At 46.7% G+C, this 25,944-nt stretch overlaps 1 protein-coding gene across 1 annotated transcript in view; it reads left to right on the plus strand.

The window, feature by feature from the left end:
- The first annotated feature begins 2,631 nt into the window (after nucleotides 1-2,631).
- tmem26b (transmembrane protein 26b) overlaps nucleotides 2,632-25,944 on the plus strand; it is a 59,484-nt gene continuing 36,171 nt past the window's right edge. Inside the window, exon 1 of the mRNA XM_072478828.1 lies at nucleotides 2,632-2,896. Within this exon, the coding sequence (XP_072334929.1) occupies nucleotides 2,706-2,896 (191 nt within the window). The 5' untranslated portion in view covers nucleotides 2,632-2,705. The remainder of the gene's footprint in view (nucleotides 2,897-25,944) is intronic.

Genomic DNA, 25,944 nt, shown 5'->3' on the forward strand with positions numbered 1-25,944 from the left:
TAAAACCCCGCAGGTGAAGAAGGTGCTGCTGGAGTGGGGCCCAGGGGGTGAGGGGTGGCGAGTGGGGGAGGGGGAACTGGCCCTTCTGAACTTTATAAATTATTATTGGGCAGCAAACATAGCGATGGTCAGGGAGTGGGGGAGTGGTCAGTATGGGAACGGGTGGCGGCGGTCTCATGTAGGGACAAGAGTTTGGGGGCACTGTTAATGGTGCCTCTGCCATTCTTTCCATCTGGGCACTCCACAAGCCCGATAGTGGCAGCCCTGAGGGTGTGGATTCAGTGGCAGCAGTACATGGGGCTGGAGGGGGCGTCGGTGTGGGTACCAATATGTGGCAACCACCGATTTGCTCCGGGGTCTGGATGGGGGTTTCAGAGGTGGCAGTGGGTGGGGAGCGAGTGGTTTGGGGATTGATTTTTTAATTTTTTTAAAATTTGATTTATTGTCACATGTACTGAAGTACAGTGAAAAGTATTTTTCTGCGGCCGAGGGAACGTACACAGTGCATACATAGTAGACAAAAAGAATAATCAACAGAGAACATTGACAAGTGGTACATCGCCAAACAGTGATTGGTTACAGTGCGGAACAAGGGCCAAACAAAGCAAATACATGAACAAGAGCAGCATAGGGCATTGTGAATAGTGTCCTTACAGGGAACAGATCAGTCCAAGGGGGAGTCGTTAAGGAGTCTTGTAGCTGTCGGGAAGAAGCTGTTCCTATGTCTGGATGTGCGGGTCTTCAGACTTCTGTACCTTCTGCCTGATGGAAGGGTCTGGAAGAAGGCAATGCCTGGGTGGGAGGGGTCGCTGATAATGTTGTCTGCCTTCCTGAGGCAGCGGGAGGTGTATACAGAATCAATGTGGGGGTGGCAAGTTTGTGCGATGCGTTGGGCTGAGTTCACCACACTCTGCAGCTTCTTGCGATCTTGAACCGAGCAGTTGCCATACCAGGCTGTGATGCAGCCGGATAGGATGCTCTCTGTCGCACATCTGTAGAAGTTTGTGAGAGTCAATGCAGACATGCCGAATTTCTTTAACTTTCATAAGAAGTAGAAACGTTGTTGGGCTTTCTTGACTGTTACATCAACGTGAGTGGACCAGGACAGACTGTTGGTGATTGACCATCTCCACTTCGGAGCCATTGATGCAGACGAGAGTGTGTGTCGTGCTGTGCTTCCTGAAGTCGATAATCAGTTCCTTGGTCTTTCCGTCATTTAGAGAGAGGTTGTTTTCGGCACACCATGCAACCAAGTGATTTATCTCCCTCCTGTAGTCTGATTCGTCGTTGTTTGAGATACGGCCCCTCACAGTCGTATCAAGCGCAAACTTCTATTTGTTTGTAAATGGGGGCTTTCCGTGTTTGGAAGATTTGGAGGAGGAGTTTGGGCTGTCCCGTGGGAATAGGTTCCATTACCTACAGGTGAGGGACTTTGTGCGGAGGCAGGTTTCGGCTTTCCCGCACCTGCTGCCCCAGGAGCTACAGGATAAGGTGGTGTCGAGAACAGGAGTGGGGCAGGGGAAGGTATCAGAGATTTATAAGGAGCTGATGGAGTGGGAGAGAGCCTCAATAGGGGAGGTGAAGAGGAAGTGGGAGGAAGAGTTGGGTGGGGTGTTGGAGGCTGGGATGTGGGAGGACGCCCTGAGGCGAGTCAATGCGTCCTCGTCGTGTGCCAGGCTCAGCCTGATACAATTTAAGGTGGTCCACAGGGCGCACATGACTGTGGCCCAGATGAGCAGGTTCTTTGAAGGGGTAGAGGATAGGTGTGGGCGGTGTGCGGGTGGGCCTGCGAATCATGTCCATGTGTTTTGGCCATGTCCGAGGCTTAGGGGATTCTGGCAGGGGTTGGCTGACGTCATGTCGGAGGTACTGAAGGTAAGGATGGTTCCGAGTCCAGAGGTGGCGATTTCTGGCCTGTCAGAAAACCCGGGAGACCAGGGGGCGAGAGAGGCCGATGTTTTGGCCTTTGCCTCCCTAGTCTCCCGGCGATGGATCTTATTGGTGTGGAGGGACTCGGAGCTCTCGAAGTCGGAGGTGTGGGTTAGTGACATGGCTGGGTTTCTCCAGCTCGAGAAGACTAAGTTCGCCCTGAGGGGTTCGATGTTAGGGTTTGCCCGGAGGTAGCAGTCGTTTATCGACTTCTTTGGGGGAAATTAAGCTGTCAGCAGGGGAGGTGGGGGGGAGGGTTGGGTAAGGCGGGAAGGTTAGTGGGAAATTGGGATTGGGGAGTGGTTTATGTAAGCCATGTTGGCTGGGTTCTGATGTTGGTTGGGTGTATGTGTTGTTCATCTTGCTCTTTTGATACCTAGTGGTTAAAATTGTTAAAATTATAAATGCCTTAATAAAAATATAGATATTTTAAATGATCTGTCTCAGATTTAAAATTAACAACTGATCGAGAGCCAATTGTCGTTTGTGGAAGAGAGCATGTCACCATTGAACCATACCAAATGAAAACAACTTAAAATATTGCTCCTGATCGTTTTTTGCAGTTTAGTGACCTTTTCCGTCGCTCTTTTCCTTTGCAATCTGCTGTGGCTCAGACGGCTTCAGCGGGGAGGAGCGCAGACGAGGGCAGTACTCCCAGGGGCGTAGGTTTGACCCAAGAATATTCGCAGCCAGCCAGCCCGCCCCCTCCCTTCCCTTCAGTCGACTGTGGACGAGGAGCCTTTTCGACCTGACTCCGGGGTCTCGCTGGGAAGAGCATGGTTTTGTTTGTCTATCTGAGCGCTGTCGTCCCTCGGCTCGTGTTTATGTTACACACCTTGTTGGCAGTCTGGCGAGTAACTGTTGTGAGAGAAAATCCCATGTACTGGCTTTTGTTGCTTTTGATTTTACTAACCCTTGTCGAGATGATAGTGACTCTAACCATCCAGAAAGGGAAAGATTACAAAGGGTAAGGGTGACTCTAAATTAAACGATCGTTTTGTATACGTTAAATATCGAAACTGTTTCATTTGCGAAAAAATATGCATTCTTTTAAATTTGCTTAAAGCCGGTAACTTGTTTACAAATTGTAACTACCAATCCGGTGCAGTTTAAGTGCAGTCGACTAACTCCATTCAAACAAGAGTTAACTTGAATGATCCATATCTCTCTCAGACTGCACTGGGCTCCTGCCAAACTTAGCGTCCGAAATACTGCATGTTCTTAATTCAGGGTCTGGGTCAGAAGACAGAAGCATCAATCAGCTGTAACTTGTACAGCTCAAGTTGGGCGGTCAAGCTTTATCTGGAGATAAAGCGATAGTGCATTTCATTTCGATCGGAATGAACTTACATCCTGTAGCCAGCCTGTCATTGAGTGAAAACTCCACCGTGGGACCTAGCCATCAATTTAGGGAGCAACTCGTGAAGAATGTATTGAGGGTTCAGAATGATGCAAAAGAGTGGAGGAGGGGTCGCCGGGGAACAGTTAATGTGGCACTATGAAAGTCAGCAGGCAGCTAGCTAGCTGGGCTAGTATGGGCAGTACGGTAGCACAAGTGGATAGCACTGTGGCTTCACAGCGCCAGGGTCCCAGGTTCGATTCCCCGTTGGGTCACTTTCTATGCGGAGTCTGCACGTTCTCCCCATGTCTGCGTGGGGGTGCTCCGGTTTCCTCCCACAGTCCAAAGACATGCAGGTTAGGTAGATTGGCCATGATAAATTGCCCTTAGTGTCCAAAAAGGTTAGGAGGGGTTATGGGGATAGGGTGGATGTGTGGGCTTTGAGGGTTACATTTTGACAAAATTGGTTAGAAAATTGAGCTGCAAGTTCATTACAATTATTAAAGAATCCATGAAGATTAGATAGAAGGAAATGATTTCCTCTGACTGGCAGATCCAGAACAACAGGGCACAATCTTCCCAGCCAGGCGGCTCAGGATTTGAAGTCAGGAAGCACTTTTCAAACAAAGGGTAGTAAAAATTTGGAGCTCCCATTCCAACCGATTGTGGATGTTGGTTCAAATTGATTTTTCAACATTGCCGTCGAACAGATTTTTCACAGGTGATTGTGTTGGGGATATGGAACAAGGGTAGGATCTAATAGAGAGGCTTGAAGAGTGAATGGCCTACTCCAATATTCCATTGGTTGTGTGTCTCCCACAAGTTAATTGTCCAGTTAATCACTCATCATTCAAAGAAGCAAGTCAGCGTTACAATACAAGTCAAAAGAGGATTTTTAGAGTTAAAGCGAGGGTTTAAATGATTCCTTGAAATCTGTTGGGGAGGGATGGGGTGGTCCTGAGTTTTGCTAGTTGTGTGAAACAGGGGTCTTCTATTACACACCCTTTTTGCTATGATCCCATTTGGTACAATTGGCAAATATCAATGTCATCCCCTCTGTGCTTAGAAAACATTAATAATGGGAATGGAGGAGGTATTATCCGCTATATGGTGAGATATTTTGGGGTATAATGAGTGGTCGAAAGGAGGTTGATGAAAAGATGGTTCTGTCAAAGCATTTTAAGGTAGCAGTCATTGGGTGACAATGTAATTCAAAATTGCCAAATATCAGGTATTATCTATTTTGAACAGTGGTAGGAAGGCCCACTCTGTTAAAATGATATCCCTACAACTTGTTACAAAATATTTTGCAATTAAGCCCTTTTGGAAATGCCAAGATTAAGAAGGGCATTTGCAGCTTATTGTGTGCAATAACAGAATATTTATATGAGAAATATAGATACAGATAATAGCTCAAGTCATACTCACCTAATTCAACGATTCCTAACGCAGAGTTGTCCAATATGTTAACCATTAGCTACGAGTGATGAATTGGAAATCCAGGTTTTTAAAAATTTGTTCAAGCTGGCTGGGTCAGAAAACCACAAGGGAATCGGACCAGCTCTTCCTTTAAGGGCAGCACGGTAGCATAGTGGTTAGCACAGTTGCTTCACAGCTCCAGAGTCCCAGGTTCAATTCCCGGCTTGGGTCACCCCTGTGCGGAGTCTGCACGTTCTCCCTGTGTCTGCGTGGGTTTCCTCCGGGTGCTCCGGTTTCCTCCCACAGTCCAAAGATGTGCATGTTAGGTGGATTGACCATGATAAATTGCCCTTAATGTCCAAAAAGGTTAGGTGGGGTTACTGGTTACGGGGATAGGGTGGAGGCATGGGCTTAAGTAGGGTGCTCTTTCCAAGGGCTGGTGCAGACTCGATGGGCCAAATGGCCTTCTTCTGCACTGTAAATTCTATGATTTTCCTGACTGGCTTTGGGTTAAAAAAAAACAACAGGCTGTAGCTGGATTTTAAAGTTTTAAAAATGTTTTTTCCCAAGATGGTGCCGGAGCATGGTGAATCTCTCCCTTACAGATCCTCTTCCTACATCTTTTATAACCTTTATTATACTATGTTCTATAATTATTCATTATTATAGTATGTTTTATGTATTCATTTTGGAGTGATCTGCCAAGACTGTAAGCAAAACAATACTTTTCACTGTACCTCGGTACACGTAACAATAAATAAATAAAATAACATTTGTTGCCCTTCCCCAATTGCCCTTGAATTGAAAGGTTTGTTCGACCATTTCAAGGGGCATTTAAGAAATTGCTATGGATCTGGAGTCACGTGTAGGCCAGACCAGGTAAGGACGGCAGATTTTCTTCCCCAATTACATGAGTGAACTAGTTTGGGTTTTTGCAACCCAATCGACAATAGTTTCAAGGTCATCATTAGAGTTTTAATTCCAGATTTTTATTGAGTTCAAATTTCACCATCTATCGTGATGGGACCCAAACCCGGGGCACCAGAGCCTTACCCTGGGTCTCTGGATTACCCGTGATGCGACTCAATACTCATATTTGCACAGAATATGATCCTTTTTTTGCATTTGTTGGAAAATGGTAAGAGAAGAAACTACTGTTCTTTGATCATTGTGAGTGTTTTACTTTCTTAGAATAGTGGTGGATGTTTGTTTAGTAAATATACACAGGGGAACACATTTACATGTTTGAGTGGGCGGAAGATGTGATTGTACTGCAACAGGATACAACAGTGGGTACAACTGCATCATCCAGCAACAGTATCATCCACGAATAGCTAGTGGCTATTCATAAGTCATTAGATCTGATTCTCTAGCAATGCGGAGGGAATGGACAATTTGGAGCAGGCGGAATGAGGATTTAGGAAGAGGAGGGTGTGAGGAGTTGGGGGGAGAGGGAGTAAGGAGTGAGAAGTTGGGAGGAGAGTTAATGAGGAGATGATGCCGAGGCAGTGAGGAGCTAGTGCCGAGTGAGTGAGGAGTTGGCAGGAGAGGGAGTGAGAAAATAGTGCCGAGAGAGTGAGGAGTTGGGAAGAGAGGGAGTCAGGAGTTTGGAAGAGAGGGAGTCAGGAGTTCGGAGGGGAGGGATCAGGAGTTGAGAGGGGAGGGAGTCAGGAATTGGGACCAGGGTGCACCAGACCTTCCTATCAGACAGCGAAGACAAAATTCTAACCTCCTTTAAACACAATTAATTTTATTAATAACAATAACTATAATTAAATATACAACACGTTAAATATTATCTAACTCCTAACCCCCCCTTTAACTCGCCCCACCCTCCACACACACACACACACACACACACACAAAAGGCAGACAAACAAACACAGGGGAACAGAAGGATGCAAAAATAACAAGTAAAAGGATAAGTGTCTTTGTTTCAGATTGTTGTTTCTCGCACACCTTTCTTCAGTCCAGGCTTTCAGTTCGAGATTTCTGCTTTCAACCTGTATTGATTTTCACTGTAGATTCATTCATATCTCTGTGCGGCTATGCAGCTTTTTTGGAGGAAGAAAGGGAGAAATGAGTGCAGGCCCTTTCCTCTCAGTGACCAGGACTCAACTGCCCTTCCTTGGTTCTCTGAAAAATCATCCCACTTGGCAGGATTGAATCACCACCTGTTACCGGGTAGAATACGGTCTTTTGGCCAATTCATTGGCCACCAGCCATCCAATCGAACCAAGCCCTACCGATCTCGCGGGTTCCCATAATTCTGAGTTCTGCTGTCCAAATGTTAGTGTAGTGTTGTCTTCTGTAACTTTTGAATTCCTCACTTCCCCTGCTCGATTTAAAGATATATGTCCATTAAGCATCCATCGAACAAAATGATAAGAAAAAAGTAAAGAAAAGGGAAGAAAGGGAATCAACAGGAAGGGCCCTTACATAAGGGTATTAAACATTTTGGAACCAAGTTGGGAAGATGGCGTTAGGCTAAAGATTTACCATCTAATTGAATGACAGAATAAGTTGAATGGGCTGAATGGCCGCCTCCTGTTCTGATGAGCAGCCCTGAGGATTTGGTTCTCATCGAGTCCAAATTATTCCTACTCCTGAGATTTCTTTTGACGACCCAGAATTTAAACAATTTTAAAAAAATATCAGAAAAGAGTTATTGCTGGATTTTGAGCAGGTTAGTTTATTGCAGCAGATACTTTGGGACCAATTTTCTGAAGCCGTGCCTTGCTGCTTGGCACCAGGCAGGCAGAATACACCCAGATTGTGCTCCAGCTGTAACAAACTTGTTGTTGTTGGCAGCATTTATATTGGACTCATTGGCGATCTGGGAGCTACTGTAGGTTAATTGGGATGTATCTTTGCCACCTATACTTCATCAAGGGAAGCTTTTTCTAGCTCGCCATTTTGCCCTCCACATACCATCTTGTGCAGTCAGTAAAGCAACCTTAGGATGCTAGAAGTTGAAGGAGTAGATGTAGTGTAACAGAAATGAACAGCTTACAGACCATTCTGAGTATTGCTAAGTGCCAGCCATGTAGCTTGGTTGTGTCATATTGATGCGAGATGTTATGTTCTTGAAGGAAGTGTACAACAAGAACTTCAATTGAAAGATGTGCCTCACTGAGATATGGATATGCATGAAAGACAATGAAAAAACTGTAAGGTTGTGTGTTTTCCTAGCCTGAGAAATTATTAAGTAAGGAATAGGTTGACAAAAACACTTCATGTATGAAATCAAGGGTCATTACCCAGTACATGGTGCTGATTATTAGTCTTACCCTGTCAGATTCATTGAAAGGTGATGTGTTTTCAAGGATCTGTTCCTAGTTCCGGCGGGTATTGTAATCAGCCTATACTCTTTTCTGCTGTTATTAGCTGCCCTGAAAGAGGACCCTCCTCACACCCCACCTTCTGAACTCCATCTTATTAGTCATCAGACAAGGAGTTACGTTCTATAGCACATCATCACTTGCCCACAGAATCTCTTTCACGCCTTTAAACTTTGTTCCCTTTCAATGCATCTTTCTTGACAGTTCTTCTCTCTCCTTCCCAGGAGCCACTTACCATCAAGTGTGCAAATCCTTTGAGATTCCACCTGTTGGCTAGATTTGGGTAGCTTCCAACACAAAGGCCAGAGCTGCTTGGGCAGTGATGAATAACTATTCAAATAAGTTAATCACAAAGGCGTTTACAGGAAACTGTTTAATGTTGTCAATAAAATTCTTCACAAAAGTGCATTATGGGAACATCATTGTTCGCCAATCTATGTTGGGAAGAATAACTCCTAGGCTTGAGCGATAAAAAGCCCAACTGGTCCACCAATGTCCTTTAGGGAAGGAAATTTATCATCCTTATGTGGCTCATTATCATTATCCTTAATGACTCCAGTCCCATGATTGAAGTGGTTGATTTGCACTGCCTCCTTTAGTGGCCAAGTAAGTCATTCAGTTGTATCAAATGGATACAAAGAACACCACATGGACTGGCTTAGGAAGAAAGCTTCCGAGCTTTAACGTAGTTCAGGATAGGCAATGAATGGTGACCTTGCCATCAATGCTTTCATCCCAAGAAATTGTTTAAAAATGGTAATAAGAGGGGACACAAAGCAAAAAAGCAAGAGCCTGGACTCAGTTGGGAAGACCAAGACAAATATATACAGATAGAACAAAGAACAAAGAAAATTACAGCACAGGAACAGGCCCTCCCAGCCTGTGCCGATCCAGATCCATTATCTAAACCTGTTGCCTATTTTCCAAGGATCTACTTCCCTCTGTTCCCCGACCATTCATATATCTGTCTAGATGCATCTTAAATGATGCTATCGTGCCCACCGCTACCACCTCTGCTGGCAAAGCGCTCCAGGCACCCACCACCCTCTGCGTAAAAAAATTTTCCACGCACATCTCCCTTCAACTTTCCCCCTCTCACCTTGAAATTGTGACCCCTTGTAATTGACACCCCCACTCTTGGAAAAAGCTTGTTGCTATCCACCCTGTCCATAACTCTCATAATTTTGTAGACCTCAATCAGGACCCCCTCAACCTCTGTCTTTCCAACGAAAACAATCCTAATCTACTCAACCTTTCTTCATAGCTAGCACCCTGCATTACAGGCAACATCCTGGTGAACCTCCTCTGCATCCATTCTAAAGCATCCACATCATTCTGGTAATGTGGCGACCAGAACTGCACGCAGTATTCCAAATGTGGCCTAATCAAAGTCCTATACAACTGTAACATGACCTGCCGACTCTTGTATCAATACCCCATCCGATGAAGGCAAGCATGCTGTATGCCTTCTTGACCACTCTATCGACCTGCGTTGCCACCTTCAGGGTACAATGGACCTGAACTCCCAGATCTCTCTGTACATCAATTTTCCCCAGGGCTCTTCCATTGGCCGTATAGTCCACTCTTGAATTGGATCTTCCAAAATGCATCACCTCGCATTTGCCTGGATTGAACTCCATCTGCCATTTCTCTGCCCAACTCTCCAATCTATCTATATTTTGCTATATTCTCTGACAGTCCCACTCGCTATCTGCAACTCCACCAATCTTAGTATCATCTGCAAACTTGCTAATCAGACAACCTATACCTTCGTCCAGATCATTTATGTATATCACAAACAACAGTGGTCTGAGCACGGATCCCTGTGGAACACCATTAGTCACCCTTCTCCATTTTGAAACACTCCCTTCCACCACTACTCTCTGTCTCCTGTTGCCCAGCCAGTTCTTTATCCATCTAGCTAGTACACCCTGAAACCCATGTGACTTCACTTTTTCCATCAAACTGTCATGGGAAACTTTATCAAATGCCTTACTGAAGTCCATGTATATGACATCTACAGCCCTTCCCTCATCAATTAACTTTGTCACTTCCTCAAAGAATTCTATTAAGTTTGTAAGACATGACCTTCCCTGCACAAAACCATGCTGCCTATCACTGATAAGTCTATTTTCTTCCAAATGTGAATAGATCCTATCCCTCAGTATCTTCTCCAACAGTTTTCCTACCACTGACATCAAGCTCACAGATCTATAATTCCCTGGATTATCCCTGCTACCCTTCTTAAACAAAGGGACAACATTAGCAATTCTCCAGTCCTCCGGGACCTCACCCGTGCTCAAGGATGCTGCAAAGATATCTGTTAAGGCCCCAGCTATTTCGTCCCTCGCTTCCCTCAGTTACCTGGGATAGATCCCATCCAGACCTGGGGACTTGTCCACCTTAATGCCTTTTAGAATACCCAAAACTTCCCCCTTCCTTATGCCGACTTGACCTAGAGCATTTAAACATCCATCCCTAACGTCAACATTCGTCACGTCCCTCTCCTTGGTGAATACCGATGCAAAGTACTCATTAAGAATCTCACCCATTTCCTCTGACTCCACACATAAATTCCCTCTTTTGTCTTTGAGTGGGCCAATCCTTTCTCTAGTTACCTTCTTACTCCTTATATAGGAATATAAGGCTTTGGGATTTTCCATAACCCTGTTAGCCAAAGATATTTCATGACCCCTTTTTGCCCTCTTTATTGCACGTTTGAGATTTGTCCTACTTTCCCGATATTCCTCCAAAGCTTCATCAGTTTTAAGTCGCCTAGATCTTATGTATGCTTCCTTTTTCATCTCACAATTCCACCCGTCATCCATGGTTTCCTAATCTTGCCATTTCTATCCCTCATTTTCACAGGGACATGTCTGTCCTGCACTCTAATCAACCTTTCCTTAAAAGACTCCCACATTTCAAATGTGGATTTACCCTTAAACAGCTGCTCCCAATCCGCATTCCCTAGCTCCTGCAGAATTTAGTTATACTTGGCCTTTCTCCAATTTAGCACTCTTCCTTTAGGACCACTCTCGTCTTTGTCCAAGAGTATTCTAAAACTTACGGAATTGTGATCGCTATTCCCAAAGTATTCACCGACTGAAACTTCAACCACCTGGCCGGGATCATTCCCCAATACCAGGTCCTGTATGGCCCCTTCCCGAGTTGGACTATTTACATACTGCTCTAAAAAATTCTCCTGGATGCTCCTTACAAATTCTGCTCCATCTACGCCTCCAACACTACATGTGGGGAAGTTAAAATCTCCCATCACGACAACCCTATTGCTCCTACATTTTTCTATAATCTGTCTATATATTTGTACCTCTACTTCACGTTCACTTTTTGGAGGCCTATAGTAAAGTCCCAACAATGTTACTGCACCCTTCCTATTTCTTAGCTCTACCCATATTGCCTCAGTGCTCGAATCCTCCATAGTGCCCTCCTTAATCACAGCTGTGATATCATCTCTGACCAGTAATGCAACTCCTCCACCCCTTTTACCTCCCTCTCTATCACTCCTGAAGCATCTATACCCTGGGGTATTTAGTTGCCAATCTTGCCCTTCCCTCAGCCAAGTCTCAGTAATACCAATAACATCATATTCCCAGGTACTAATCCAAGCCCTAAGTTCATCTGCCTTTCCTGCTACACTTCTCGCATTAAATCAAATGCAGCTCAGACCACCTGTCCCTTTGCGTTCATCATCATCTTTTGTTTTTTGACTTCTCATGTCGGTGCAACATCGTGGGCCGAAGGGCCTGTACTGCGCTGTATCGTTCTATGTTCTTCCCCGTCTACTCTTACCCTTAGTAAAATGAGTTTATTATCTAGTACCTTACTGGCTTTAGTTGCTGCCTCTTTACTGACCTCTAACTTCCTAATCTGGTTCCTGTCCCCCTGCCACATTAGTTTAAAACCTCCCCAACAGTGTTAGCAAAAGCATCCCCTTGGACATTGGTTCCAGTCCTGCCCAGGTGTAGACCATCCGAATAGTAATGGTCCCACCGCCCCCAGAACCGGTTCCAATGTCCCAAAAATCTGAACCCCCTCCCTCCTGCACCATCTCTCAAGCCACGTATTCATTCCGGCTATTCTTTAATTTCTACTCTTGACTGTCTCGTGGCACTGGTAGCAATCCTGAGATTGCTACCTTTGAGGTCCTACTTTTTAACTTATCTCCTAACTCCCTAAATTCTGATTGTAGGACCTCATCCCGTTTTCTACCTATATTGTTGGTGCCTATATGCACCACGACAACTGGCTGTTCACCCTCCCCCTTCAGTATGTCCTGCAGCCGATCTGAGACATCCCTGAGCCGTGCATCCGGGAGGCAACATACCATTCGGGAGTCTCGTTTTCGACCACAGAAACGCCTGTCTACTCTCCTTACGATTGAATCCCCTATGACTATAGCCCTGTGAGTCTTTTTCCCGCCCTTCTGTGCAGCAGAGCCAGCCATGGTGCCATGAGCCTGGCTACTACTGCCTTCCCCTGGTGAGTCATCTCCCCCAACAGTATCCAAAACGGTATACCTGTTTTGGAGGGAGATGACCGCAGAGGACCACCTGCACTGCCTTCCTGCTCTTTCTCTGCCTTTTGGTCACCCATTCCCTGTCTTCCTCACCAATCCTAATCTGCGTTGGGACCAACTCACTGAACGTGCTATCCACGACCTCCTCAGCATCGCAGATGCTCCAAAGTGAGTCCATCCGCAGCTTCAGAGCCGTCATACGGTCTAACAGGAGCTGCAGCTGGACACACTTCCTGCACATGAAGGAGTCAGGGGCATCGGCCGCGTCCCTGAACTCCCACATTGAGCATGAGGAGCACTTATGCAGATAAATGGTTGCAAGGTGACCAAGACTGGGAACTAAATATTCAAGAGTATTTGAAGTTTAGCAAGTCTGGGAGGAAAGGAAAAGGTGTGTTAGCTCTGTTAATAAAGGACAAGATGAATACAATAGTGACAAGTGATCTTGGTTCGGAAGATCATGATGTAGAATAAGTATGGGTGGATAAAAGAAATAACTAGCAAAGAGGTGGGAGGAGTTTATAGCCTCCTAACAGTAGCTGCATGGTAGGAAAGAGTATAAATCAAGAAATATTAGGGGTTTGCTAGGAAGGCACTACAATAATCATTAAAACATTTTTTTTAGAATACCCAATTAATTGTTTCCAATTAAGGGGCAATTTATCGTGGCCAATCCACCTAGCCTGCACATCTTTGGGTTGTGGGGGTGAAACCCACGCAAACACGGGGAGAATGTGAAAACTCCACACGGACAGTGACCCAGAGCCGGGATCGAACCTGGGACCTCGGCGCTGTGAGGCAGCAGGGCCAACCCACTGCGCCACCCTGTTGCTCTTCACTACAATAATCATGAGTGATTTTAATCTCTGTATATATTGGACAAATCAAATCGGCAAACAAAATATTGAAGATAAGTTCATACAGGGTACCTGTGATAGTTTTGGAATATTACCTAGCACAATTAACTAGGGAATAGTTTATTTGAGACTTGATAGCGTATAATGGGGATTAATTAATGATCTCAAGAATCCTCAAGAAAAGAGTGATCCTCAGATTATAGAATTTCACATTAATTTTGAGGTTGAGGAACTTGGGTGTAAAACTAGTTTTTTAAACTTAAGTAAAGGCAATTGCAAAGGTATGATGTAGAATAAGTATGGGTGGATTGACTAAAGTATATTTGGAAAATAGATTTTAAAAGTTTGAGGAGATATTTTACAAAATGCAACACAGATATATTCCATTGAGAAAGAAAGCATCTGTGAGAAGAATGATGCATTTGTGTTCAACTAAACAAGTTAAGGATGGTATAAAAATGAAAGAGATGGCATACAATGTTATAAAGATTAGCTAGAAGATTGGAAAAACTTTAGAAACCAGCAACGAATGATTAGAAAATTAATAAGGAAAGAGAATTTTGAATCTAAGAGTAAACCAGTAGGAAATATACAAACACAGTAAGAGGATCTACAAATATAAAAGGAGAGGAGCTAAAGTAAACATTGTTCCCCTGGAAGATTAGCCTGTGGAATTAATAATGGGAAATAAAGAAATGACAGATACTTTGAACAAATATTTTGTATCTGTTGTCACTGTAGAAGACAACATGGTAGCACAGTGGTTAGCACAGTTGCTTAACAGCTCCAGGGTCCCAAGTTCGATTCCTGGCTTGGGTCACTGCCTGTGCGGAGTCTGCACGTTCTCCCCGTGTCTGCGGGGTTTCTTCCGGGTGCTCCGGTTTCTTCCCACAGTCCAAAGACGTGCAGGTTAGGTGGATTGGCCATGCTAAATTGCCCTTTGTGTCCAAAAAGGTTAGGTTGGGTTACTGGGTTACGGGGATAGGGTGGAGGTGTGGGCTTAAGTAGGGTGCTCTTTCTGAGGGCAGGTGAAGACTCGATGGGCTGAATGGTCTCCTTCTGCACTGTAAATTCTGTGATAAGACACTGAAAGCATTCCAATAATTTTAAGAATATTGAGGGGGGAACAGAGGGGGAAACTTAAATCAAGCATGATCAACAGAGAATGAAATACTAGGCAAGATTTTTGATACTAAGGGCTGAGAGTGGGGCAGCACGGTAGCATAGTGGTTAGCACAGTTGCTTCACAGCTCCAGGGTCCCTGGTACGATTCCTGGCTTGCGTCACTGTCTGTGCGGAGTCTGCACGTTCTCCCCGTGTCTGCATGGGTTTCCTCTGGGTGCTCCGGTTTCCTTCCACAGTCCAAAGATGTGCGGGTTAGGTGGATTGGCCATGCTAAATTGCGCTTAGTGTCCAAAAAGGTTAAGTGGGGGTTACGGGGATAGGGTAGAGACGTGGGCTTGAGTAGGGGGCTCTTTGTTCGGACCGGTGCAGACTCGATCGGTCGAATGGCCTCCTTCTGCGCTGTAAATTCTATGATGATAATCTTAAATCCTCTAGACCTTGAATCTTAGGGTCAGAAAACAAGTGGTTGCAGAGATAGTGGATGCATTGGTTTTATTCTTCCAAAATTCCCTCGATTCTGCCCAGTGGAAAAGCATAAATGTGACATCACTATCAAGGGTTGAGGAAGTCAGCAAGAAAATAAAGGCCAGTTAGCCTAACACCTGTCATTGGGAAAATGCTGGATTCCATTTTAAGGAAGTAGTGGTAAGACATTTAGAAAATCAACATATAATCAAGCAGAATCTTATGGTTTTATGAAAAGGAAATTATGTTTGTCAAATATATATATACTTTTTTTTTAAAACGCATTTTATTCAAACCTGTATCAAAGTACAGCAAATAAACACCTCGGGAAACATTCTTCCCAACAATCAACTATAAAGTTTGTACAGATTTGTCTCCTTTTTCACCCCCCCCTCCCCATCATTCACCCCCCCCCCTGCGACGAACAGCTCCTCAAACACGGTCACAAATCCCCCACCTTTTCTCAAAATTCCCTGCTGAGCCCCTTAACTCATACTTTATCTTCTCTAACCGCAGGAAGTCGTACAGGTCACCCAACCATGCTGCTCCCCCCGGTGGTGATGCCGACCCCACTCCAGCAAAATTCATCGCCGTGCAATCAGAGAAGCGAAGGCCACGACATCGGCCTTCCTCCTCTCCATGAGCTCCGGTTTGTCTGAAACCCCAAATATCGCCACCAAAGGGTCCGGGTCCACTCCCTCCTCCACTATCCTGGCTAAGACCACGAACACCCCCGTCCAGAAACTTCCCAATTTTTCACAGCCCCAAAACATGTGCGCATGATTCGCTGGCCCCCGCCCACACCTCTCACACTCATCTGCTACCCCCTGAAAGAAACCACTCATTCTGGCCCGAGTCATATGCACCCTGTGCACCACCTTAAACTGTATCAGACTCATCCTTGCACAAGAAGAGGTCCCGTTTACCCTTCGCAGTGCCTCACTCCATACTCTCCAATTGATCTCCATTCCCAACTCCGCTTCCCATTTCTCCTTGATCTTCACCACCCGCTTGCCTCCCTGCTCCCCCAGCCACTTGTATATATCCCCAATTCTTCCCTCCCCATCCACATCTAAAAGCAGCAGTCGCTCCAGCAGGGTGTATCCCGGCAATCTAGGGAACCCCTTCCATGACCTTTCGTACAAAGTCCCTAACCTGTAGATACTGAACTCACTACCCCTCGGCAGCTCTACCCTCTCCCTTAGCTCCTCCAGACTGGCGAACCCTTCCTCCAAATAAAAATCCCTCACCTTGACCAGCCCCACTCCCTCCACCTCCTGTATACACTATCCATCCCACCCCGGCTCAAACCCATGGGCCGGGATTCTCTCCTATCCGGTGGGGCGGGGGGTCCCGGCGGGATGGAGTGGCGGGAACCACTCCGGCGTCGGGCCGCCCCAAAAGTGCGGATTACTCGCACCTTTAGTTGCCAAGCCCTCACCTTGTGGGGCTAGCCCCGTGCCGGAGTGGTTGGTGCGCCGCCAGCTGGGGGAAAGGCCTTTGGCGCCACGCCAGCCTGGGCCGAAAGGACTTCACTGGCCGGCGGAAGTCCGTGCATGCGGGGGAGCGTCAGCGGCTGCTGACGTCATCCCCGCGCATGTGCAACGTCGGCCATGCTGAAGGCTGTGGACAAGGCAGAGGGAAAAGAGTGCCCCCACGGCACAGGCCCGCCCGCGGATCGGTGGGCCCTGATCGTGGGCCAGGCCACCGTTGGGGTCCCCCCCCCCGGGGCCAGATCGCCCCCCCCCCTCCCCCCCCAGGACCCCGGAGCCCGCCTGCGCCGCCTTGTCCCCCCGGTAAGTGAGGTGGTTTGATTCTCACCGGCTGGACAGGCATTCCAGCAGCGGGACTTCGGCCCATCGCAGGCCGGAGAATCGCTGGGAGTGGCCCGCCGACCGGCGCGGTGCGATTCCCACCCCCGCTGAATATCCGGTGCCGGAGAATTCTGCAACTGTCGAGGGCGGGATTCACGCCAGCCCCCGACGATGCTCCGACCCGGCGGGCAGTCGGGGAATCCCGCCCATGATTCTTGCACAGCGGCGTTAGCACCGACTTCCCTTCCACCCTAAAATGCCTCCTCAGCTGATTCCATATCTTCACTGTGGACTGCACCACTGGGCTCCCTGAATACCTACTCGGAGCCATTGGCAATGCTGCCATCTCCATTGCCCTCAAACTAGCGCCCTTACAAGATTCCTCCTCCATCCTAACCCACTCTACCCCTTCTCCTGCCCACCGCCGCACCTTGTCCACATTCTCCACCCAATAATAATGAAGCAAGTTTGTCTCTGCTGCCTCTGTAGCAGGGTTCTCCCCACCCTCGGCACCTTCCCCGCCCATACAAAGAGATGATTGTGTCCACTTTCCGAAAAAAGGCCTTTGGTATAAAGATCGGGAGAGCCTGAAAGATAAACAAGAACCTCGGCAGAATATTAATTTTCACCACTTGGACCCTCCCCGCCAACGTTAAGTGCGGTGTATCCCACCTCTTAAGATCCTCCCTGGCCTCCTCCACCAGCTTCGTTAAGTTCCACTGATGGAGCCCCGTCCATTCCCTCGCTTCCTGAATCCCTAAGTAACTAAACCTATCCCTCGCTACCGTAAATGACCCCCCCCCTAAATTAGCCCACTGTGCCAACTCATTCACCGGGAATACCTCGCTTTTCCCTACATTCAGCTTGCATCCCGAGAACCCTCCAAACCTCCCCAACAGGCCCATAATCCTTCTCAAACTCTCCAACGGATCCGAAACATACAACAAGAGGTCATCGGCATAGAGCGACACCCGATGCTCCCTTTGTCCCCTCATTAACCCCTGCCACTCTGCCGACCCCCTGAGAGCCATCGCCAGTGGCTCTATGACCAGCGCAAACAGCAGCGGCGACAGTGGGCTCCACTGCCTCGTACCCTTGTGTAAGTCAAAGCTTCGTGAGCTCATATCATTCGTCCTCACCCTCGCTCTTGGCGCCACATACAGCAACTGCACCCATGTCACAAATCTCGGCCCAAACCCAAACCTTCCCAAAACTTCGAACAAGTACCGCCACTCCACCCGATCAAATGCTTTCTCCATGTCCATGGGCACCACCACCTCCGGTACCAGAGCTCTCGACGGATTCATCACCACATTCCACAGCCGTTTTATATTACTCGTGAGCTCCCTGCCCTTCACAAAGCCTGTTTGATCTTCTGCAACTACCCCCGGGACACAACCCTCCATCCTCCCCACCAACAACTTAGCCAATACTTTCACATCCGTGTTCAATAGTGATATGGATCTATACGGCCCACATTCCACCGGATCCTTCCCTTTTTTGGGGATTAGTGTGATTACTGCCTGCGTTTGTCAAATATATTAGGATTCTTTGAGGATGTAACAAGCAGGGTGGATAAAGGGGAACTACTAGATATAATGTAGTTGGATTCCCAAAAGGCATTTACTAAATTGCTGTATAAAGGGTACAAGATAAGAGCTAATGGTGTTGGGGATAATATATGAGCATGGATAGTTGATTGGCTCACTAACAGAAAACAGATAAGTGGGTCATTTTCAAGTCAGTAAACTCTAACCAGTGGAATATCATAGGAATCAGAGCTGGGGCCTCAACTATTTACAATCCATATTAATGAAATGGATTTTAAGCATGCAGGTGCAGCAGGCGGTAAAGAAGGTTAATGGTATGTTGGCCTTCATTGCAAGAGGTTTCGAGTATAAAAGCAGGGATGTGTTGCTGCAATTGTACAGGGCCTTGGTGTGGCCACACTTGGAGTATTGTGTGCAGTTTTGGTCTCCTTCACTGAGGAAGGATGTTCTTGCTCTCGAGGGAGTGCAGCGAAGGTGCAGACTGATTCCAGGGATGGCGGGACTGTCATATGAGGAGAGATTGACTAGGTTGGGATTGTTCTCGCTGGAGTTTGGAAGAATGAGGGGGGATCTCATAGAGACTTATAAAATTCTAACAGGACTAGACAGGGTAGATGCAGGGAGGATGTTACCAATGATAGGTGTGTCCAGAACCAGGGGTCACAGCCTGAGGAATCAGGGTAAACCATTTCGGTCAGAGATAAGGAGACACTTCTTCACACAAAGAGTGGTGAGCCTGTGGAATTCATTACCACAGGAAGTAGTTGATGCTAAAACATTGAATATATTCAAGAGGCGGCTGGATATAGCACTTGGGGAGAATGGGATCAAAGGCTATGGAGAGAAAGCAGGATTAGGCTATTGAGTTGGATGATCAGCCATGATGTGATGAATGGCGGAGCAGACTCAAAGGGCCAAAAGGCCTCCTCCTGCTCCTATCTTCTATGTATCTCTGTATGTATGTATAATCATAGAATTTACATAGAATTTACAGTGCAGAAGGAGGCCATTCGGCCCATCGAGTCTGCACTGGCTCTAGGAAACAGCACCCTACTGAGCCCACACCTCCACCCTATCCCCATTACCCAGTAACCCCACCTATCCCCATTACCCACTAACCCCACCCAACACTAAGCGCAATTTTGGACACTACAGACAATTTAGCATAGCCAATCCACCTAACCTGCACATCTTTGGACTGTGGGAGGAAACCGGAGCACCCGGAGGAAACCCACGCAGACACGGGGAGAACGTGCAGACTCCGCACAGACAGTGACCCAAGCCGGGAATCGAACCTGGGACCCTGGAGCAGTGAAGTAATTGTGCTATCCACAATGCTACCGTATATTATGTATTGTAGCCGAATTTGCTGATAATATAAAGGTTAGTAGAAAAGCAAGTTGTGAGGACGATTCAAAGAGCCTGCAAAGGGATATGGATAAGTTAAATGAGTGGGCAAAATTTGGCAGATGGCACATAATGTGGGAATATGTGAGGTTGTCGACTTAGGTAGAAAGAGTAGAAAAGCAGACTGTTATTTTAATGGAGAGCTATAGTACAGAGGGATCCGAGTGTCCCCGCACATGAATCACAAAACGTTAAAATGCAGATGCAACACGTAATTAGGGAGGCAAATTGAATGTTAGCCTTAAAGGAAGTGTCGTGTTGGGTGTTTGATGTACAAACGATCCAACACGGCTGGAGATGGTGTAACTCAATTTTAGTAACTTCTCAACTGTAACAGCACACTGCTAACTTGGGTACGTGCATTATTAGCTAATCTGTGGACCCCGTTCTATCACTATCTGGGTGAGGCACTCAGCACATGGTGAATGTCTGAGTGACAGGCTCTGAGCTCGGTGCTCTGAGCTGGCTGCTGCTGGAATGAGCGGGAACTGTAATGTCCCCTGTTTTTATAGTGCGTGTGCTCTCACTGGTGATTGGCTGTGATGTTGTGTGTGTGTTGGTTGGTCCTACTGCATGTCCATCAGTGTGTGTGTGATTGCACCATGATATGCTGATCTAAATATCATGACAGGAAGGAAGTATTTCTACATCTGTACAGAGAATTGGTGAGACTGCACCTCGAGTTTTAGTCTCCTTATCTAAGGACGCACATCCTTGCATTGGAGGCAGCTCAGAGAAAGGTCACCAGGTGGATCCCTGGAAAGCTGGATTGTCTTGTGAGGGAAGTTTGAGGAAGTTGGGTTTGCACTAATTCGTCTTTAGAAGAATGAGAGGTGCTCCTACTTGAACATATAAAATACAGATGGGCTTTTAAAGAGTAGATTCTGGCAGGATGTCTCTGCTCATGGGGGAATCTGGAATTAGGGACACAGTTTCACAATAAGGGATCTTCTGATTAAGACGGTGATTTGACTAAATTTCTTCTCTCAGAAGGTTTTGGAATTCTCTTCCGCTGAGACCAGTGGAGGCTGGGTCAATGGATATATTCAAGGCTGAATTGGGCAGATTTTTGATGTCCATGGGTTATGGGGGGACAGGTAGGATAGTGGAATTTGAGCCACAGTCAGATCAACCACGATCTTATGAATGGTGGAGCAGGCTCGAGGGGCCAAACAACCTGCTCTTGCTCTTATTTCTTATGTTCCTATGTAGATAAGACTACCAGTTCACAGGATATTGACCTGCCAAAATATGGTGCTGCCTTTTCATTCAATTATTTAGGTAGGACAGGCAGATCTTGTACATCAACAATGCCAACTTAAGTTTGACATGTTTCACCAGCGCTTTGCGTTATGACTAGCATAAACATTCCGAATCTTTGATGAAATGTTTCTAAAATATAAAGTTGACTTGGTTGAATAGATTAATCTCCAAGGGATATGGTGTTACATGTTTCAACAAATGTTGTCTGCTGCTTTTTTAATAAGTTGACTCTTTTTAGGCTGCCGCAGAGTACTTAGAACGTAGAATCTTACAGTGAAAAAGGAGACCATTCGACCCATCGAGTCTGCACCGACCCTCTGAAAGAGCACCTTACTCAACTCCCCGCCCTGTCCCCATAAGACTGTATCCCCACCTAGCCTGCACATCCCTGGACACTTCGGGGAAACGTTATTATGGCCAAACCACCTAATCTAAAAAAGTAAAAAGCCAGTTTCCGCTAGCAGACCACATCTCCTAAAATCCTGTAATCTGGACCTTGAGTATGCCCACAGTTGATACTTACTCCCTTATTATTATATAAAGTGCATTTCCGATTTTGCTGCATTCTCTTACCCTTGAAAAGTGTGAGGTGATGCATTTTGGAAGGGCTAACAAGGCAAGGGATCATAGCTCAGGTAGATAGAAAGAAACCTTTACCCTTAGTAGATGGGTTCATAACCAGGGGCATAGATTTAAAGAAAGGACAGGGGATTTCGAAGGGATTTGAGGAAAATAACTTTAACCCAGAGGGTGCTGGGAATGTGGAACTCACGGACTGAAAGGGTGGTAGAAGCAGGAACCCTCACAATATTTACGAAGGGTTTAGATGAGCACTTGAAACACCGTAGCAGACAAGGCTATGGACCAAGTGCTGGAAAATGGGATTAGAGTAGATATGTGTTTGATGGCCGGCGCAAACACGATGGGCCGAAGGGCCTCTTTCTGTGTTGTATAACTCTCAGACTCTCTGACTCTCCTGTTTGTTTCAGAAGGCACAATATACCACTCTGTTAGACAAAGGTGTAAAAGCTAAATGTAACAGTCGGATTTATTTATGGAAACCAACACACAGGAGCAGCAAGACGCAACAAGAAATGTAGGAGCCGCTCCAGCTCCTCCAAGCTCTTCAAAAGTCATTTAAATATATCTTTGCTGGGCCTCTTTGGCTCTGATCAGTTTCCTTCCAAAATAGTTTTTTTTTAAAATGTTGTTCCTTTCTCAAAATTACAAGGCCAAAGTGCAGAGTGGACGAGGCAAGCCCTTAATCCATCTCCTTCCTTGCTCCAAAAAACAATTCAAATTCACATTGAATCCAATTTATGGTCTGCACAAGCCGACAATGCGAAATCCAAGCTGACAAGAACAGGCATTACACCTGATCTCAGGCTTGATCCTATGCTTGATCTTAGCCAAAAGGCCGGGAAACAAATAGAGTCTTAGGTATTTGTAATAACCCCTATGATGGCCATGGATTTGCACTAATCGATTTCCCATAAGACTCGTGGACTATGAGCTTCCCTGGAGAGGGTACCGTCCCACCCAGCTGAGGCTCGTTACCTTGCTCTGTAAAGCCGGCCCAGGCAAGGACCTGCATTCTGGTAGTCCCAACCTGGACTTATTGTGTGTACGCTGCCGTAGTGGCCATTTTCTTTGGACACAATTAACTTCTGTTTACTTACCTTCTCGGGCCTCCTGGGTCTTCATACTGGCAATGAGGTATAAACAACGATAGCAATACTTAACATCCCAGCCACATCGGAATATTGCTGCACAGGAACGAGGTCGGAGGAGCATTGAAAATGCCACATTTCGGGTAATTAGAGACCTTTGATGCAGGCCTGGAGGATTGGGCCCAATTTGCTGAGCAAATGCAGTATTTTTTCCAGGCAAGTGGCATCAGTGGAGAGGACCGATAGAAGGTAATCCTCCTGACCGCCCGTGTGCAGGATCAACAACATGGCAATCCAGAGGAAGTTACGGCAGAGTCAACCTTAGACCTGAAAAGAGCCTTTGAACTCGCCCTGTCATTTAAGAATGCTGAGAAGGGTTTTCTGGACCAGCTGGAATTTCCTAAGGTGGAGGAGCAGGAAAGGGTGGGACTGGGAGCACAGATTGAAACAGAGGAAGTAGTGAAAGGAATTCGGAGCATGCAGGCGGGGAAGGCCCCGGGACCAGACGGATTCCCAGTTGAATTTTATAGGAAATATGTGGACTTGCTCGCCCCGCTACTGATGAGAACCTTTAATGAGGCGAGGGCAAGGGGGCAGCTGCCCCCGACTATGTCAGAGGCAACGATATCGCTCCTCCTAAAGAAGGAAAAAGACCCGCTGCAATGCGGGTCCTATAGGCCTATTTCCCTCCTGAACGTGGACGCTAAGATTCTGGCCAAAGTAATGGCAACGAGGATAGAGGATTGTGTCCCGGGGGTGGTCCATGAGGACCAAACTGGGTTTGTGAAGGGGAGACAGCTGAATACGAATATACGGAGGCTGCTAGGGGTAATGATGATGCCCCCACCAGAGGGGGAAGCGGAGATAGTGGGGGCGATGGATGCCGAGAAAGCATTTGATAGAGTGGAGTGGGATTATTTGTGGGAGGTGCTGAGGAGATTTGGCTTTGGAGATGGGTATATAAGATGGGTACAGCTGCTGTATAGGGCCCCGATGGCGAGCGTGGTCACGAATGGACGGGGGTCTTTGAGAAGGTGACTGAACAGGTAGACGAGGGTAGAGCAGTTGATGTGGTGTATATGGATTTCAGCAAAGCGTTTGATAAGGTTCCCCACGGTAGGCTATTGCAGAAAATACGGAGGCTGGGGATTGAGGGTGATTTAGAGATGTGGATCAGAAATTGGCTAGCTGAAAGAAGACAGAGGGTGGTGGTTGATGGGAAATGTTCAGAATGGAGTTCTGTCACAAGTGGAGTACCACAAGGATCTGTTCTGGGGCCGTTGCTGTTTGTCATTTTTATCAATGACCTAGAGGAAGGCGCAGAAGGGTGGGTGAGTAAATTTGCAGACGATACTAAAGTCGGTGGTGTTGTCGATAGTGAGGAAGGAAGTAGCAGGTTACAGAGGGATATAGATAAGCTGCAGTGCTGGGCTGAGAGGTGGCAAATGGAGTTTAATGTAGAGAAGTGTGAGGTGATTCACTTTGGAAGGAAAAACAGGAATGTGGAATATGTGGCTAATGGAAAAGTTCTTGAAAGTGTGGATGAGCAGAGGGATCTAGGTGTCCATGTACATAGATCCCTGAAAGTTGCCACCCAGGTTGATAGGGTGGTGAAGAAGGCCTATGGAGTGTTGGCCTTTATTGGTAGAGGGATTGAGTTCCGGAGTCAGGAGGTCATGTTGCAGCTGTACAGAACTCTGGTACGGCCGCATTTGGAGTATTGCGTACAGTTCTGGTCACCGCATTATAGGAAGGACGTGGAGGCTTTGGAACGGGTGCAGAGGAGATTTACCAGGATGTTGCCTGGTATGGAGGGAAAATCTTATGAGGAAAGGCTGATGGACTTGAGGTTGTTTTCGTTAGAGAGAAGAAGGTTAAGAGGAGACTTAATAGAGGCATACAAAATGATCAGAGGGTTAGATAGGGTGGACAGTGAGAGCCTTCTCCCGCGGATGGAAATGGCTAGCACGAGGGGACATAGCCTTAAACTGAGGGGTAATAGATATAGGACAGAGGTCAGGGGTAGGTTCTTTACGCAAAGAGTAGTGAGGCCGTGGAATGCCCTACCTGCTACAGTAGTGAACTCGCCAACATTAAGGGCATTTAAAAGTTTATTGGATAAACATATGGATGATAATGGTATAGTGTAGGTTAGATGGCTTTTGTTTCGGTGCAACATCGTGGGCCGAAGGGCCTGTACTGCGCTGTATTGTTCTATGTTCTATGTTCTATCTTCGGCTCCATAGAGGGACGAGGCAGGGATGTCCTCTGTCCCCATTATTGTTTGCACTGGCTATTGAGCCCCTGGCAATAGCATTGAGGGGTTCCAGGAAGTGGAGGGGAGTACTCAGGGGAGGAGAAGAACACAGGGTATCTCTGTATGCGGATGATTTGTTGTTATATGTAGCGGACCCGGCGGAGGGGATGCCAGAGATAATGCGGATACTTGGGGAGTTTGGAGATTTCTCAGGGTATAAATTGAACATGGGGAAAAGTGAGTTGTTTGTGGTGCATCCAGGGAGCAGAGCAGAGAAATAGAGGACTTACCTCTATTGTAAGAGGTAACAGAGGGCAGCACGGTAGCATTGTGGATAGCACAAATGCTTCACAGCTCCAGGGTCCCAGGTTCGATTCCGTCTTCGGTCACTGATTGTGCGGAGTCTGCACATCCTCCCCGTGTGTGCGTGGGTTTCCTCCGGGTGCTCCGGTTTCCTCCCACAGTCCAAAGATGTGCGGGTTAGGTGGATTGGCCATGCTAAATTGCCCATAGTGTCCAAAATTGCCCTTAGTGTTGGGTGGGATTACTGGGTTATGGGGATAGGGTGGACGTGTTGACCTTGGGTAGGGTGCTCTTTCCAAGAGCCGGTGCAGACTCGATGGGCCGAATGGCCTCCTTCTGCACTGTAAATTCTATGATTCTATGATTCTATACCGTTGAGGAAGGTAACAAGGATCTTTCGGTACTTGGGGATCCAGATAGCCAAGAATTGGGGTACATTGCATTGGCTAAATTTAACGCGGTTGGTGGAACAGATGGAGGAGGACTTTAAGAGATGGGACATGGTGTCCCTGTCACTGGCAGGGAGGGTGCAGGCGGTTAAAATGGTGGTCCTCCCGAGATTCCTTTTTGTGTTTCAGTGCCTCCCGGTGGTGGTCACGAAGGCTTTTTTCAAAAGAATTGAGAAGAGTATTATGAGTTTTGTGTGGGCCGGGAAGACCCCGAGAGTG

This window comes from Scyliorhinus torazame, chromosome 16 (assembly GCF_047496885.1).
Source record: "Scyliorhinus torazame isolate Kashiwa2021f chromosome 16, sScyTor2.1, whole genome shotgun sequence".
Lineage (NCBI taxonomy): Eukaryota > Metazoa > Chordata > Chondrichthyes > Carcharhiniformes > Scyliorhinidae > Scyliorhinus > Scyliorhinus torazame.